Source organism: Equus quagga, chromosome 9 (genome assembly GCF_021613505.1).
Source record: "Equus quagga isolate Etosha38 chromosome 9, UCLA_HA_Equagga_1.0, whole genome shotgun sequence".
NCBI lineage: Eukaryota > Metazoa > Chordata > Mammalia > Perissodactyla > Equidae > Equus > Equus quagga.
The window spans coordinates 67,724,099-67,741,022 of NC_060275.1; the positions used below are offsets into that span (position 1 = coordinate 67,724,099).

Sequence of the window (16,924 nt, forward strand, 5' to 3'; positions counted from 1 at the left end):
GAGCCCCACGGTTCCCCTCAGAGCCCCACCGTTCCCCTCAGAGCTCCCACACCTCCTCAGAGACCCCCCCATATCTCCTCACAGCTCCCCACTCCTTTTCAGAGCCCCCCACTCCTCCTCAAAGCCCTCACTCTTCCTCCTTAGAGCGCCCACTCCTCAGGGACCTCACTTCTCCTCAGAGCCCCCACTCTCCCTCAGAGCCCCTTACTCTTCTTCAGAGGCCCTCATATATCAGAGCCACCTACTCCTCTGGGACCCACACAACTCAGAGTCCCCAATTCTCAGAGCACCCCACTCTTCCTCCAAGCCACCCCTTCCATGGCTCTGAGAGCCCCATCAACACGTCCTCCCTCCCCTGCCATTCATCTCCAGAAGCCTCAAGCCCCAGACCCCTGCTCAGTCCCCTAATGTTACCCTCAGCCTCAGCCCCATCAGGTGGGTCACTAGGGCTCCCAGCTTCCTGGATCCACCTCCACCACAAGCGTTCCATGAGGGGCACAGGTGTTTGGTGCTGGTGGCTGGGTTAGAACCGAGTGATTTTCTCAGCTGCAGAAATCAATTCTATTTACCTTTTGAGGTTTGGCATAAGAGTGACCTCACCTGTTTATTCATTCTCTTGCTCTACAGCATTCCGGGCCTAGAAAACTGCTAGCGTGTGGTTACCCAATGAATGAACGATGCTTCCTGAGAATCTACACTGCAGTGCACCCCAAGTCAGAGCAAATCTTCACAGGTCTTTGTTTCTAGCCGTTGGGACTCAAGGCATCAGAGAAGGATCCTCGCATGAGAGAAAAGGGACAGACTGGGCATTAATCACTTTTCCAAAGTCATGGGACCTCCTAGAGCCTGTTTGCTCTGAGGACAGACTCCAGATGCAAGCTCATAAGGGGTCCTCGCTGGGAACCCTTCAGGACAGGGCCCAACTTCTTCCCATTGTTGCTGGAGAGGAAATGCAAACACCATCTGGTGTGATTGGATTGGGAAGACTCCAAGAGACCACAGGGAATGGAAATGAGTGATGTGAGCCAGTGTAAGAACAACCTAGAAAGCTCCCTGATGAAGGAAACCTAACACTTGGCCCCAGTAACACGAAGTACTAGAACATGTGGGCGCTATGGTGAGCCTGTGCAAAAGGTCAACTGCTAGTGCAGCACTGCACAGCACTCCTGAAAAGTAGTGGGTAACTTTGGTCTCCTTCAGAGAACAGTAGTGGGGAGAGAAAGTTGAAAGCTTCAGGGACCAGCAGAGACAAAAACATGAAGTCACTTGGTGTAGAGGAGAGACCTCCAAGAGAGGAAAAAATGTTGGGCCAAAATCCCAAAGAAGATCCGAGTGTGGGTTAGAACCTGGAGGATGCTGATCAAGAGCAGCCAGCTCAGAGCAGGTGAAACACAGAGCTGCCTTTTGGAGGCCAGTGGGGGTCCCCACCCCATAGAAATTGGTCGGCTGCCTTGGCACCCAAAGTTGCACGTGTGTCCAACAGTCCTGGAGCTCCATGGAGGCAAGGACTCCATCTTTCATGGGCGTGTGCCTGGGCACATGGTGAAAGGTGCTGGCCTGGGTCATCACCCCTGGAGATTCAGGCCCTAGGCTTTAGGAGCCATACCGCCCACCTTGGACCCTGGAGAAGTACCTAGCACCCCAGTGCATTCTTGCCTCCTCATGGAGTTGTCTTAGGGTGGGGGGAGTTTTCTCAAAGAGAAACCCAGCCCCATTTAATGTAGAAAGACTCAGCTGTTTTTGGTTCTTCAGGAATGTGTGCTTTTGTAGTTTAAGAAATGGCCTCTGATGGGATGACTGAGTTCAAATTCCAGCTGTTATTTAGCATGTGAACCTGAAGTAGAGATATAACCCTGTCTCCTCCCTGGTGAGGCAGAAGCAGAGAATCTAGATCCTGGTCTCCATCGAGTCTAGCAGCGTGCCTCTATGAGCATCTGAGATGGGGCTTATCAGGGGTCTAGCATGTCTGAGGCCTTGGGGGCTGTGGGTGACGTGGGGAAAGCTGGCCTGAGCTTGTGACCAACTCCAGACTTTGTGGGAATCTGAAGCCTTTCCCCAGGGGCCTCTAGTCCCTCGATGCATCTCTGTGCCCTTTCAAAGCTGTGTAACCATGGGCCAGATCTCAACCTCTCTGAGCCACTGTCCTCACATGAAAATAAGTGTAATACCTGTGCCAAAAGATGCAGGTGATGATTAAAGAATCCATCTAAAGTGCCTATCAGTGTGCCAGGCACATCAGAGGAGCCTGAGAAATGGCAACTCTCAAATCCTGCATCCTGCTCCATGGACCCCACTATGCTTGGCTCACAGGTGTGTATGTAGGTGGTGGGGTGGGCAATGGGACGGACATACCTGACTATTCACAACCTGGACTCAGACAAAAGGGCAGGCAGGAGAGGGTGGGCTCACACAGGTCAGAGAGCACTCTGGACTCCAGAGGACGGAAGCAGACAGGTGAGTGGCGAGATGAGGCAGAGGAACAGGTAGAGGAGACAGAGGCAAAAGGAAATGGATGCAAGAATCCAACAAGAGAGATGGAGTGACAGCCACACAGAGACTGAAGACGAATGAGAACAGAGCCAAGAAAATGCCACTTTGAAGGATCCCAGCCCAGCCCAAGCTAAGGTGGACAATTCTGGGATACAGGGACAGAGACTAAGTTGATGGCAGAATGCTTTAGAGATCTCAAAGCAGAAAGAACGGTTTTCTCCTTATATCATGCCCTTCCTGTGGACCCCCTCAATTCTAATGGGGACAGGCAAGACCCCCAGAGGCTGCAAGGGGCCACAAATCTTTCCCAGCTCACTCTCAGAACCCCTCAGTCTGTGCCCCTAAAGAATCAGCCTCAGGCAGATGGTGCATCTCCGTTCCGTCCTTCTTACTCTGCTGCACTGGGCAGTGAGGCCTGAGAGCGCCCTCATCTTTTCCACCCTTAACACCCATACCACCACGGACGAGATAGCAGTCCACAGAGTTTACCAGGGATATGCAGTAAAAATAGAAAAATGTCCATTAAAAAAACCCACAACCTGAGATGACTGAAGACCCAGATTTCCGCTCCCCATCCGACTCTCTCTGGAGTGCTTAGAGATGACCCCAAACACCAGGCCCTGGGGCAGGCAGAGCTGTTGCCTAGGAAGGGCTGGCAGTGGTGCCGTGCCACGTCAGACTGAGGGTCCGCCTTTCAGTCTGTCCCGCAGATTGGGTAGGGCCAGGTGCATCCAGAAGTGGTGAGGTGCTGCGATCTGTTGCTTGCTGCACCCCGCTGAAGTCTGAGGTTGGCTAAAGGGTGGAGTCCATCAGGGGGTGGCCATTTTCAGGAAGCATGATGCGAGTACTAGGGCCTGTCCGGGTGGAGGGTGTGTAGCTGGCAGACTCGTGGGTGGACCGGCGGAGGCAAAGACAGCAGAGGAGGCGGCGGAAGGTGCGACGCATCTCAGCATCACGGCACGAGTACACTACAGCGTTGACCAGTGAGTTGGCCTCAGCTAACAATAGGAGATACTTCTCCACAGCTAGAACATTGCAGGACTTGCAGCCCAGACCATCCAGGAGCAGTACCACCTGGCCCGGCGTCCAGCAGACCACGAATGCCCCTGTGGGATGGAGCCTGAAGTGAGAGGGGCTAACCGTTGGGGGGCCCAGCACCCACAGCTCTGAGCTCAGGGCTGGAGGCGTCTCCAGGGCTCGGGCAACAGCTGTGCAGTTTGCGGGGTAAGAGCTTCCTGTCTGGCTGCCTGGGCAGTGTGATGGGGCAGAACTGCTAAGAGGGGACACCTTTCTCTGATTTGTCTGCCAGAAGGGACACCTTTTCTAACTGGTACAAGGTGGCCAGGGCCCTGGACATTTCTACATGGACGTTTGTTCTATGGGGGAAGGAGGTCACCGTGGGACAGGCTGGTTATTTGAGGGGGAGGGGATCTTTGGGAAGAGTCGCTCTTTGTTCTTGGAGGCAGGGGTGGGTATCCCATGACGAGAGGATCTTACTCCCTCCCCCACTCAGATCATCCTACTTTCAACGGCCAGAGTGAACAAACACACTACTCTCTGCTAAAAATCCTTAAGGGCTTCCCGCGGAACTCAGAACAAAATCTGACTCCTGTCTGTGTCTTTTGAGGCTGTGCTGACCTCTCCTGTGCATGGGCCAGCCACGCCCGCCTTCTCTCTTTTTTGAAGGTGCTGCCCGGGGCTTTCACTTTCTGTTCCCTCTGCTTGGAACTCTTTTCCCTTCCCCAGCATGTAGGTCTCTGCTCAGATATCACCTCCTTGGAGAACACTGCCCACCCAAACCATCCCCTCCCATCACACTCTATCAGGTCCCTGGGAGTTGGGGCAAGTGGGCTCCCACTCACCCAGGATGATGACAACAGTCTTGACCAGGTTGAGTGTGGTCTCGCGGTAGCGGGGGTGGCAGCTGACATGCTCTGCCATGCGCTGCACTCGCCGCCGCACGTAGAAGAAGATGCGAGTGTAGACAGCCACCATGAGCAGGAATACAAGCAGGCTGGACAGGGCCCAGACGGCCAGGTAGGAGCGGCTGAGCAGGGGGGCCATGCGTGAGCAGCTGTCCAGAGCACAGAGGCAGTGCCAGGAGTGGGCAGGCAGCAGCCCCAGGCCCAGCGCGGCCACCCACACGCCCACGATGAGCATGACCACCCGGCCGCGGGGAAGACGACTGTGCAGCTGGACGGCCATCACGCTGCGGTGCCGCTCCACGGCAATGGCCAGCAGTGTGGCCACCGATGCTGTTAGGCTCGTGTCCAGCAGGCCCTGCCGCAGGAACCAGCCCTCGAGTGAGAGCCGGGCTGTGCGAGGGCCTGTGTGGAACATGAGGAAAAGGTAGGCCACTCCAGCAAAGAGGTCAGCTGCAGCCAGGTTGCCGAGCAGGTAGTAAATGGGCTGATGGAAGCGGCGGTTGGAGGCGATGGCCGCAATGACCAGCAGGTTGGTCAGCAGCACCAGCACGCTGACTGTCAGCCCCAGCGCCACCACAACTACATCCTTGGGCCGCCAGTGGGAGCTGAGCTCCTTGCCACTGTTGTTGTAGAAGAAGCTGATGGTCTCGTTGTAGTAGCACTGGCCCATGGTTACCATCTGGGGGCACAACCGGAGAGGTCAGTGTGGGTGGTGGTTGTTGGAAGAACACAGAAAGGGGCAGCACAGAAAGGAGCAGCAGCCAGAGGGGAGGGTCTCAAACTCAGATACCTGGGGCAAAGTGGTCATAGTGGGGACCAGGGTGACCTGGAAAAGCAGGCGGGATGGGGGAGTGGGGGGGGGGGTGTTGTTTGGGCACAGCTGTTGTTTATTTACTAATAAGATTCCTACAAAGACATCTCCCAAACCTTTTTGCCCACCCGCTGCCAATCTGTGACACGTGTGTGTTGGGAGGGTTTAGGGCAAGACAAGTAGGGGCGTGAGCTGTGAAAGTAGGTGAGGGAGGGTCGGTTTGGTGCTGGGGTCAGTGCAGGGAGCAGAGCCGAGGGGGTGTGTGCGCGCAAGGTGGGACCATTACTGGGACCCTGAATGGGGTCAGTGCTGGGCCATGGAGGTGACCGGGGCGACCAGAGTGGGCAGCGGGCTTTGGGCGCGATTGAGCCCAAAGCGGGTGGGACGGAGGAGCCTGGCGGCCTCCGGGACAAAAGGGGCGGTCAGGGAGGCGGCGGCTGGCGGGCCTCCCGGCGCCCCCAGGCTGTGGGAGGAGCAGTGGGATAGGAGGAGGAGACAGCACCCGGGCCCCGCGGGCACGTGCCGCGCCCTGCCCGGGACCCGCACCCACCCGCCCCGTCCGTGCCGCCTCACCTGGGCCACCCGTCACGCCGCAGAGCCGGCAGCCTCGTGGGGGGTTGGGGCGCGCCCAAGACCCATGGCTCGGCGACCGCGGCTAGAGCGAAGGAACGTCCCGGTGCGCCGGCGCGGGCGACGGAGAGAGCGCGGGAGGAGGGGTCCTGCCCACAGCGCCCCGCCCTAGCCCGGGCCACAGCGCCCCGCCCCCGCCACCTGGGGAGTCCCGCCCCTACCACCTGGGGACCCCAGCCTCCGCGGCCGTGGCGAGGACAGGGTCGCCCGGAACCGCAGCCCCCCCATTTCCTCCTCGCCTGGCGGCCCCTCGTCTCCCCTCTCCACTTCCGGCGCGGGACCCCCATCCCAGTCCCCGCGCACCTCACGCGCCCGCAGTCTTGGGCCTCCGAGGGGCTGAGTCCCTCGCGGCCGAGAATCCGTCCGTGACCTCGCGCCGCCGGGGCGCAGCTCGGGGTGGTCTCAGGGTACGCACCCCCGCCCCACCCCACCCGCCCGCTCCTCGCGGCCAATCCGCCGCGATGTTCCAAGCCACGCCCTGATCCGACCCGGCTCCCACCGCAGGGACCCCAGCCCCGCCTCGGCTTCCCCAGCCTGGAGCTACTGTGCGCCTCGGCCTCCTTGCCCCGCGGACCCCTCTGGCTCCAGCTGACAGTCTGGCCGGCCACACTCAAGTTGCTTGCAATCCCGCCCCCGCACCCTGCCCCTGGCAGCGCTGCCCCTTGCCAGGCCCAGGCCTGTGGCGGCCCTGGGCTCCCACGGTGGGAGCACACAGTCCCATTGTCTCAGTTATCTGCACTTTGTTACATTTGTTTGATTGTGCAGGTCTGGATCGGAGACACGGAACTCCGGGAGGGCTGAGCCAGCGTGACTCAGCCTGGTGCCTGGACTGCCTGTATGTAGGTGCTCAGGGGTATTTGGGGATGCACGGGGGCCTTGGTTTCCCTGGTGGGGCCAGAGGATGCTGCCCTCACCGACCTCTCCCCTGTCACCCTTCCCTGGCAAAGAAAGACATTCAAGGGTATAAAGGACACACAGTTTATTCAGAGGCCATCAGACCCCAGGCACCACCAGGATGTGCCTCCTGAGCTGGTCACTTGGGGTCAGCTAGAAGCAGGTGGAGATGGGGGCGTGTCCACAACCAAAGTAGCAAAAGGCACCCCTGTTCCAGGGGTCAGAGACTAGGGTGGACCCCAAGGATCCTGTGACCTGTATTGACCCTGAGTATTGACCCTGAGTATTGACCCTGAGTGACCTCTGATCCTGAGTGGCCCTGAGGCTTGGTAGCGACCTGTGTTCAGTGGGGGAAATCCTGGTACGTTGCCCCAAAAAGGGTTTTAGTCTTCCCCCAGGCTGTGTAGTCTTTCCTTATAGGAACTCTCCAGAACCTCCAACATTGAACTCCTGGGGAGAAGTGGATCCATCTTCTCAGTCCTTGGCCCCTTGGTCAGAGTGCTGGGATGGTCAGAGATGGTCCTCGACTTCCTCAGGTTGGGGGTCCCGGCTGCAGGTGGCCTTGGGCACAGCCTCGCTGTGCATCTTGGAGAGGAGCCGGGCTGTCTCCTGGGTGATCTCAAAATGCTTGGGCAGCGGGGTGCGGCGCAGGGGGCTGCCCTCAGGGGAGGCGGCGGCAAGGCCAGGCCCCCGCCTCCGCAAGCTTCCTTGGGGCACTGATGTGTCAGGGGTCTCTTCGCACAATTTGGAAGCCACCAGCGCCAAGCTGGACAGTTGGTGGGTGACAGGCCGCACGCCCCCCCGGGGATACTTCACTGGCTGGCGGCTGAAGTGGCCACGGGACTGTGTTCCCAGGGATGAGTCCTCAGGGCCTTGGCTGGGCGCTGTGGGATGGGATGGTCAATGCTGAGCCACCCTAAGTGCTCTGGATATCCCCCAGGGAGTCTCTCTCAGCCAAGCTACCCTGGGGCAGGGGCACCCCCAGAATTCCTTTGCTACTCCCTAACACACTCACCTTCCCTTCCTTCATCTTTGGTGTCTTCGGCCACTTCCTCTCTCTGGTCACTCTGCGGAGTTGGTATCTGTAAGAAGAAACCCAAGACCAAGACCCCAACAATAAAATCCCAGTTCTTCAAGACACTTGGAGAGCTGAAGGTTTGTTCCTAGATATATAAAAGTTTCTTTGCAGTTTTGGTGTCTAGGAAGAAACAATGCCCTTCACTGTGTACTGCTTGTCCCCCTGTGCAGAGAAGCATCATTAATCTTGATTGTGGGCTCCGGGAGGACAGCAGACGGCCAGCCCAGGGAGCCATCTGCGAATTAGGACCTGGTGAACTACCCATCTCCATCCTGCTCTGCTCTCTGCAACATTACGCCCGATTTTTAGCTGTAGATTCTCACTGTTCTTCCTTTAGCTAAACGTTAACGGCAGCTGGATTTCTTTGTTAAGTGTCAGACATTGTAAGTGTCCTGAGCACTTCCCGAGCCATTCCAGTTCTCAGAGTCCCACAGCTCACCGTGCCCCTTTCCCAGGTCTGGGCTGCTGTGGGGGAGGTCTGTCCTGTCAGGAATGGTGGGTGTAGCAGGATCTGAGGGATGGCAAAGCCCCCTTTGGAAGACTCATCTGTACATGGTTTTCAATAACAGTATCTATGTTTTAGGGCTGTGGTGAGGAGGACAGGAAGCCTATAAAGCGCCTGTGCATAGGAGATATGCGGTCAATGGCTGCCGCTAGACCCTTCTTTGGCCTCACTTCCTACCATCTTCCCTTCACTCATTCATTTATAGTGCGGGGTTGTGCCCTGAACACACCAGGCATGCTCCCACCAAAGGGCCTTTGCACTGGCCGTTCTCTTTGCCTGGAACTCTTCCCCTGATTTCTACCTGGCTTCCTGCTCCCTCACATCCTTCCAATCTTAGCTCAAAAACCACCTTCCCCATGAGACTCACCCACACCATTCTATTTACTGCTACAAACTGCCTTCCACCTCTCACCTTGGTGCCCTCGAGGTCCCTTAATTTATGCTACTTTCTTTTCTCTATTATTCTTGTCACCTTGTAATATCCTATGTAATTGATTCTGTATCATATTTCTTGTTTGTTGTTGATTTCTTTCCCACTAGAATGCAGGCACCAAGAAGATGGGTTCTTTGAATATTCTGCTCACTGATGGATCTGTAAGGCCTAGAACAATGCTTGACACATAGTAGGTGTTCAAAAATATTCTGTTGAAGGAATGCACGATCACCCACGTTGTTACCTCTGCAAGGCTGGACCCTGCCATTCCTCCCTTATTACCCACCACTCCATTCCTCACTTTTCCTTCCAAAACAAGCGCAGGGTAAATAAGGAAGGGAGGGAGGGAATAAAGGAGAAATTTTTAGAGAGAGGAAGGCAGGCAGACAGGAGAGAGAGAATTAAATGGAGAGAAGGCTTTCCCCATGTCAGTGGACCCAGCAGGTTCCTACCTTGGGGGGCATGGCCTCAGGATGCTTCTCCAGGGTACCGTGGGGCTCAGGGTCTGGGTCAGGGTCTGAGGTAAGGGCTGGGGGCAGGGGCTCTAGGGCAAGATGTGGGGGTGGTGGCTGGGGGCTGGTTGTGAGGGGCCCAGGGGCTGGGCTGGGGTCTTGGGGTGCAGGCTGGGTGGCCAGGGGGAGTTCATCCATCCCGAAGATCTGCTCGTAGTACACAATGAGGAGCTCCACAAGCTGGGCCTGGTGCCCAGAGTCCAGCAGGCAGGTGACAGGGCCGGCCCCCACTGCTCCTGGACCATCTGGCGGCCGCAGCAGTGTCGGCCCAAACACAATGCCCAGGTTGTTGGCAGACATCTTGTTTTCTTCAAACTGTGCAGCCACCCTAGGGACAGTGTAAGGAGAAGGGTCAGGGCATGGAGTGCATAGTCACTGGTCATTGAGTAGGACCTGCAGGCCAGGCTAGTGGCAACTTGCCCAAGTCTTGGTCATTGTTTGAGACCAGCAGCCACATGCCCGGCGATGGAGGTCAGGCGTCAGCACCCAGAGTTAGGAATCAAAAGGTATTAAAGTTCAGAGCTCAGAAAACACATGCAAAGGTTAGTCTCGGGGTCAGTCTCAGGGGTCAGTAGTCACAGATCAGGGGAAGGGGTCACAGATTTGTGCCTCAGGTCAGAAGTCACATTTCATGGTCAAGGACAGTGCACACCTGAACAGATGGGCCACCAGGTGCCGCAGGGTGTTGTAGTTAGAGTCAGGCAGCTGCACCAAGAGGGTCTTCAGCGAGCGGATAACCTCAGGGCTGGGGCTGGGGGTCCTGGGGTCGAGCCCAGGTTCTGCATGCAGGGTCTTAGCCAGAGAGATGAAGGCGTCGTAGAGGTGGAAGGGGACCACGGGGTCAGTGAGCTGGCGGTGGAATGGTGGGGGGACAAGGGTGTGGGTGGGCTGCAGAGGGTCCTCAGCCTGAGCCCACCCGGCCCCTGCCCCCTGAGCTTCTGAGCACTCACCTCCTGGAGGAATCGCTTAAGGACACTCGAGACATCGTGAGGCGAGTTCCCGGACAGGTCCACCAATGCTCGGCCATTCTCTAAAGCCTGGCACAGCCGCTCCACGCGGACCCGAGACCCGCTGACCCGATAGATGCCCTGTAGGGCAGGGGCAGGAAATGGACACCTGACTTGCAATCTGGCCATCGAGAGGGCGGGTCACTACTGGGGATGGTCAAGGGTCAAGGGTCAAAGCAGCACCTGCACACCCAGGGCGCGCTGTTCTATCTCAGCTGTGCACCTGGTGATCACAAAGGGTACCTCCTCCGGGAAGTCTCTGGGCAGCTGCAAGAAGTCGACCCCAAAGAGGGGGGTCCGGGCTGGGAGCCGCCTGTGTCCACAGAGGATCAGCAGAGTCTCAAGGCAGCGCTTGTGGCAGGTCAGAAAGCACTAGGGGGAAGGTCACAGGTCAGAGAGGTCACTGGGGGTCATCAGGGAAGAGAAGGTCGTAGGGATCCTCAGGGGACTAGGGGCTCATAGGAGATCATCAGATCAGGGCAGGTCCCAGGGGCAGGAGGGTTGTGGGGATCTCAGGTCAGGGAGGTGGCTGGGGTCAGGGACGTCAGTGGGACATCAGTGAGGGTCAGCCAAGGTTGTTGGGTCATCAGCCCAGGCCACACCTCCTCGCACTCTGTCCCGCTGACCATGAAGGCCTCACACTCTCGGCACTTGGCTGGACCGCGCAGCCGTCGCAGCCGATGGGTCTGGGCCGCACTGGACAGTGTCCACTTCCTGAAGGGGCTGCCTGTCCCGTTCTCCAGCCCATCTCCAAGGTCTGCGGGGAGACAGGGTCAGGGATGCCTGGTCCAACCCCAACCCCACCCTGCCTGCTTCTAGCCTCACCAGGATCTCGCTCCTCAAAGTCGTCTGAGGACTCGGTGCCTGTGGACGAGACCTTCATCAGCCGTCTTGTGCCAGAGCCTGCAGAGAGTCAGAGACGTCAGGGATCATAGGGGTCATAGGGAGGCTCCAAGGCTAAGGGGACATTTCCAATTTTCAGGCCTTCTAGCATCACCCACAGATGCCCTTGTGGAAAGGGTCAGAGGTCAAGAGGGAGGTCAGAGAGGTCAGAGGTTAGGGGTTAGAGAATTGGTCAGCAACCTTGGGGGGGTTGGTTCAGAAGAGAGTGGGTCAGAGGTTGAGAAAATAGAACAGGGGTGTGGGGTAGGTCAAAAGTCAAAGGACAGATTAGAGATTGAGGGTTAAAGGCTGGCCAGGGGCTGGAGGATGGTCAGAGATTGGGAGGGTGTCAGGGTGAGGTGCTGGTCCCACCTGGGCTGGAAGTAGGAGAGTCCAGGGACCGAGACTCACTGCCACCTCCCACGCTGTCCACATCACTCCCTGGAGTGGGGCCAGGAGTCCCTAGGAGGGGACAAGTGAATTAGGACGACCCCCTGCACGGCCACCACTCCCGCCCATCCCTCACTGCACTCACCCTGCCAGCCAGTGCCTGCGTCCTCCCAAGGGCCTGGCTCAGCCACAGTCTCATCCAGCTGCGGAGGCAGGGGGCCAGAGAGCTTCTTTCTTGTGTCCAGAGGGGAGGTAAAAGGAGAAGTTTGAGGGCTCTGATAACCAGGAAACTGGGTAGGAGTGACAGCACCCAGGCATCCCATCTAAGACCCAGCTCCAAGTACTTGGGTCTGCAAGCCCTGATGCCCATGAGCATCAGACCCCAGTGCAGTAAGCCCCAAGTTCTGACTCTCCCAGGGCTGGGACAACTCCTCCAAAATGAGAGCCCTGGGTACTAAATTACAAGCATCAAGACTTTGAGTTCTCTCACCCCGAGGACTCAGCCCCACTGTGCCAACAGCCTGGCACCGCGTCTCCGGGGCTCCTTCCCACCCTGCTCCCAGGGGCGCACCTGTGCATTGTGGGCACGAACTCCTGGAAAGAGAAGGCAGGCGGCGGGGGCGGTGGGGCCTCCGGCTGAAGGGTCCGCACGAACTCCTGGTAGCGCTGGCCAGGCTCGAAGGGTTTGCAGCACTCGGCCAGGGTGGCAAAAGTGCGGGGGCCACGCTCCGCCTGAGCCCCACGCAGCCCAAACAGCCCCAGGGTCACCTGCGGGGCGGAGACAGCCTGTGAGAGAGGCTCCAGGCCAGACTCTGGTGGGACCTGACTCTGAGAGACTCGATGGTGGTCAGGATTGGGGGCGGGACCGGGCAGTGGGCGTGGGCGGTCCATCTGAGCCGGGGTCACGGTGGGAGCTGGGTCGGGTCTTCCCGCAGGACCCCAAGGGGGTGGGTCCGAGACGGGAGGTGAGGTCAGAGGCTGGGAGCGAGAACTGGCTGTCTAGGGAGATGGAGCGAGTCCTGGTTCCCTGGAGGCAGTTTAGGGGCAGAGGGCGCTCAGTGGGGAAGAGTCTCACCCGCCTCAGCACTTCGTCCCCCTGCAGCACCAGCTTGCGCACGTGCGACACGATCCGCCGCTTGGCGGCCTCCAGGTCTTGCTGCCGCGCATTGGCCTCGCGGACGCAGGCCTGGTACAGCGCCTCCGCCTCCTGCGCCTGGGGAAATCGAGGCCGGGGCGCGTGTGGGAGAGAGCGTGGGGCGGGGGCGGAGCACCGAAGCGCTGGGTGGGGCACGAGGCTGCATCTCCACCTTGGCCTGGGCCTCCTCTCTCGAGCGCCGCCGCCGCTCCTGTTGCTTGCTGGGTCCCAGCGAGGCTTGGGGGGTCATGTCCTCGGGGGACGCCTGGGAGCGCACTCGCAGGTCCTCGCTGCGCTGCACGTACTGGAGCTGGGCCCTCCGCAGCGCCTGCACAGCCTCGTTCTAGGGGCGGCGGAGGGACGCAGTCAGCGTGCTTTCCTCTCTTCCCCCAGCCCACCCCGCCTTCCCCTGCTCGGCCTCACCATCCGCTTCTGCTCTTTCAGCCACTGCTCCTTGAACTCTTTCCGCCACTTCTCAATCTCAGTCCGTTTGGCGGCCAGAGGCTGGCAAGGATGGGGGATGGGGATGCTGCCTCAGGGCCACTTGGTCCCTCCATTCCCCGTGGCCACATGCCTTTCACCCTCTGAACCCTCTTCTGGGTCTGCACTCTCCCTGGGGGTCTTTTCACTCAGACCTGTTCTCTCCCACCCTGGTCTCTCTCTCCCCACAAAGAGTCTTAGTGGTCACCTCATCCTTTCTGCTGGGACCCAGAGATGCCAAGGCTCTCTTCCTGGGAACACTCAGCACCTCGCCCCGCACCAGGCAAACAAACAAAAGCAGTTTTGCAATTGTACAGGAAGCCTGGTTTGAATCTCTGCTGGGTAACCTTAGGTAAGTTCCTCAGCATCCCTGGGCCTCAGCTTCCTCATCAGCAAAATGGTGCTGCTGATTGTAACTTGCCTTCCTCCTGGGTAGTTATGAACGGAATGACGCGTGAAGGACAGCAGCGTCCCCTCACCTGGTAGTAGTCTCTCTTCTGCTGGGCCACCGTCTCCATGGCTATGGTTCCCAGGTTGAGGTCATGCTCCAGAAACAGGGTGTAGACGTATTGCAGTGGCATGTGGCTCTGGGAGGGGGAGTGTTGGAGGATGCTGAGGATTTAGAGGGGCCTGGCCAGGGTTCTGGAGGACTTGGGCTCTGGGGGGGTCTGGTCATGGCTACCTGCTGGTGGATGGACACCTTGCCAGCCTCGGCGATCTTCATGATGCTTTTGGCAAACTCCAGCTCTGGGGGGAGACAGCAGGGGTCTGAGTCTGTCCTGGGTGTGGGTGCTGCTTGGGGCCTGGGGCCAGCCAGTTGGGGACCTCACCGTAGCTCGCTCTCTTCTCGGTCCAGGCCAGCAGCTCCTTGGCATAGCGGCTCCAGGTCTTGGCATACTCCAGGGCCGCATCCACACCCCCCTTGGTCCGAATGAGCCGCAAGTCCAGTTCCTCCCCTGGGGCAGACGGGTAGACCTCTGACCTCTGACCCCTGACCTCCTGTGGAAGCCTTCCCTGAGCCCCCAGACCAGTAGCCCCTATTTACACCCTATGGCTCCCCAAAACACCCCTTTGTAGATTTGTACACAATTGTCCATCCAGACTGAGGGCAGGTACTCAGATCTGTTGTGTGCACCACCATGTCCCTGGTGCACAGAACAGGCAGTTGGTGATGTCCGGTCAAGGGAAGGCTTCCTTTCTGCCCCCACCCCTCTGGCCTCAAAGCCCCCCTACCTGTGAGGGGTGCAGGACCTTCTGAGGAGGGGCCACTCCAGTGGCTGGTTTCGCTAGTCTGAGGGGAGGGAGACAGCAGTTCAGGAGCAAGCAGGACAGGCGCCCACCTCCGTACAGCCCCTTCTCCCGGAGGTTCCCTCCTCCCTGCCCCTTTGGCCCTGCCCCTCACCACAGTGGCTGTGGGGGTCTTGTCAGGCTCTGGGTCTCCTGAGAGCACAGGGTCTCCAACCAGCATCTCAAAGGTCCTGGGAGGTAAGGGTGTCAGGATGCCTCTCTCCACCCAGTCTGTCCCACTCAGGGGTGCTGGGGACCCCAGGATAGTTTGGGGGATGGTGCTGGATGTCACCTCTGTGACATCTCTTGTGTCTGGAAGGTCTGAGGGATGGGGTTTTGGAGGGAAACCAGGTGAGACTTTTTATGGGACTTGAGACACTTTGAAGGATCTGAGGTAAGTTTGGGGCTAATAGAGTGGGATTATAGGGATCTCAAATGTTTTAAGAGGTCACAAGAAGGATATGTGGGGGTTCTAGGACCACTTTGGGGATTTCCAGTGGATTTGAAAAGTTGAATTTTGGGATTATTCAGGTGTTTTGGAGGGGCCCATCTTAGACTTCTCAGGTTATTAGGTAAGTGGGTCCAGATGTTGCAGGTTCCTAATGGGGCTCCAGGCACCTAAATGATTACGGCTTTGGGGTATCCTAGCAGGATTTGGGGGTGACCTGGCTCAGACTCACACATTCCCCAGTGAGATCTCGAGGTTGTCCAGGCTCCGGAAGATGTCACTGTACCTCTTCCTGCTCTCAGGAGCCGGGGTTAGCCCTGGGGGGAGTGGAGTGTCACATGGACCAACCAAAGCCTCCCTCCACCCACGAAGCCTCACCTCAGCCTGGCTGTTTGGAGGGTAGGGAGAGAGAGAGAGACAGAAAGAAGGGGGAGAAAGAGTGTTCTGGCCCCCTGGCCCATGGGGAGTGCGGGATGGGGACAGGTGTCTGAACCGGGATGGAGGGAGTGGGCTTGAATGGGGCCAACTCAGGGCAGGCAGATAGACTCAGGCACAACCCAACAAAGAGACAGCTGCTGAGAGGAGCAGGGACACCCACACATGCTCCAGCCCAGAAGAAAAGTGACAAAACAGAGATGCCCCAGATGCAGCCACAATGTCTTCAGGGAGACAGCCCGCTGGACAACGGAACCACATGGACCTCAGGCCAGACAGATGGAAGTACAGACTGGCACAGAGCCTGGGGCAGAAGCACGCACGGGGAGACTGCAACCACGAGGGATATAAAGGCCGAATGACACTCAACATGCACAGCGGAGACACAAAGACAGCCGGAAACAGAAGTCGGACCTTGCCACATTTCTGCTGCAGCCCCCTTCTAGGGAGCCCAGATCAGCACTGCTCCCTCCCCGGGCTATGGAGGAGCCGGGTGGGGATCCTGCCGCGTCGCCCCTCTCCATCAGCGGTCCTGACACCCTGCCCCCATCACAAATATCAGAAGCAGAAGCGGCCACTTCCCCTTCCTGGGCCCCCTCCCCCAGGCATCCGGGGTGAAGACTCCAAAGGGGGAGGGGGGTCAAGGACTGGTGCCCCGGGTCCCTCTCGGCTCGGGGTTCCCCACAGTGGAGGATCTCTCCATCCTCCCCATTCAGGAACTCCTCTCCCGGTTCTCTGGACGGAGAGAGGTAGGCAGGGCCCCTCGATGTAGGAAGTGGGGTACGGTCGGGGGAGGCCACTCTCGCATCCCGTATCCCGGACCGCCTACCCGGCTCTGCTGCATCCATGGCCCGGCCCGGGAATCGCTCGGTGGGGACGGGGCTGGGATGGGATCGCGCGCCGCCGGGGCCCGGCCCCGATTTCCTGCCTGGGCGGCCGCCGCCCGGGTTCCGCGTCGCCCCGCCCAGCGGAGGCCCCGCCCCGAGTCGACCACGCCCCGCCGCGGAGGAGGCCGGGCCCGTGGCCAAGCCTCGGCCTGCCGGCCCCCGCCAAGGCCCAGGAAACGAGGACCACGCCTCCTGCCGGAGCAGCGGTAGATGGGGCTTGCGTGGACGCGGATGCCGCAGGACTCCATACTGGCGAAGGTTCCCCCCCCCAGATCTTTGCGCGACCCCAGAGCCCCAGCACACTACCCCCTCAGTGACCCCTTACAGTTCACCTGGCTCCGGGAGCCTGTCCCCGAACCTTCCACTCTGTGACGCCCTTGCCCAGGGAACTCTTTGACCCCTGACCCATGCCGTCCCGACTGGGGCCACGGAGGCCCCTGGTGGAGGCCTGATATCTTGCCCGATTCCAGCTGTATCTGGAGTCCCCTAACGCTCTGGGCTGGAGACCCCTGGCCTGGGGTACCCCCAGTGACCCTCAAAGCTGGATCAGGCTCTTCAGGTCCTGATTACAGCACAGCCAGAAGTGCCCCTGATGCCTCTCTCAGGCACAGGGCAGAGACGCCAGCCCTGAACCTCCCAAGAATCATCCCCAGCAAACGCCAAGTCCAGAGTGCTCCCCTGGGGGTGACCTGAAA

The 16,924-nt window shown here is 59.0% G+C and overlaps 2 protein-coding genes across 5 annotated transcripts; both read right to left on the reverse strand.

Moving 5' to 3' along the window:
- Positions 1 to 578: 578 nt before the first annotated feature.
- Positions 579 to 5,942, reverse strand: LPAR2 (lysophosphatidic acid receptor 2). The gene is made up of 3 exons (XM_046670813.1): positions 5,800 to 5,942; positions 4,353 to 5,094; positions 579 to 3,596 (listed from the first exon to the last, which is right to left on the reverse strand). The coding sequence occupies exons 2-3, from the start codon at positions 5,092 to 5,094 to the stop codon at positions 3,283 to 3,285; spliced, it is 1,056 nt and encodes a 351-aa protein (XP_046526769.1). The 5' UTR covers positions 5,800 to 5,942; the 3' UTR covers positions 579 to 3,282.
- An 878-nt stretch (positions 5,943 to 6,820) lies between these two features.
- GMIP (GEM interacting protein) lies at positions 6,821 to 16,294 on the reverse strand. Of its 4 annotated transcripts, XM_046672399.1 has the most exons (22): positions 16,172 to 16,294; positions 15,757 to 15,882; positions 15,140 to 15,224; positions 14,575 to 14,650; positions 14,406 to 14,463; positions 14,003 to 14,128; positions 13,855 to 13,919; positions 13,652 to 13,759; positions 13,116 to 13,196; positions 12,865 to 13,035; positions 12,633 to 12,770; positions 12,129 to 12,325; positions 11,703 to 11,791; positions 11,540 to 11,629; positions 11,111 to 11,188; positions 10,888 to 11,042; positions 10,469 to 10,657; positions 10,229 to 10,366; positions 9,931 to 10,127; positions 9,219 to 9,606; positions 7,766 to 7,832; positions 6,821 to 7,634 (listed from the first exon to the last, which is right to left on the reverse strand). In XM_046672399.1, the coding sequence occupies exons 2-22, from the start codon at positions 15,764 to 15,766 to the stop codon at positions 7,261 to 7,263; spliced, it is 2,880 nt and encodes a 959-aa protein (XP_046528355.1). In that variant the 5' UTR covers positions 15,767 to 15,882; positions 16,172 to 16,294; the 3' UTR covers positions 6,821 to 7,260. The 4 variants fall into 4 exon arrangements, with proteins under 4 accessions (XP_046528355.1, XP_046528356.1, XP_046528354.1 ...); XM_046672400.1 differs by lacking the exon at positions 15,757 to 15,882 and having other exon boundaries at positions 10,529 to 10,657; positions 16,172 to 16,277; XM_046672398.1 differs by lacking the exon at positions 15,757 to 15,882 and having other exon boundaries at positions 16,172 to 16,277.
- Positions 16,295 to 16,924: the final 630 nt, after the last annotated feature.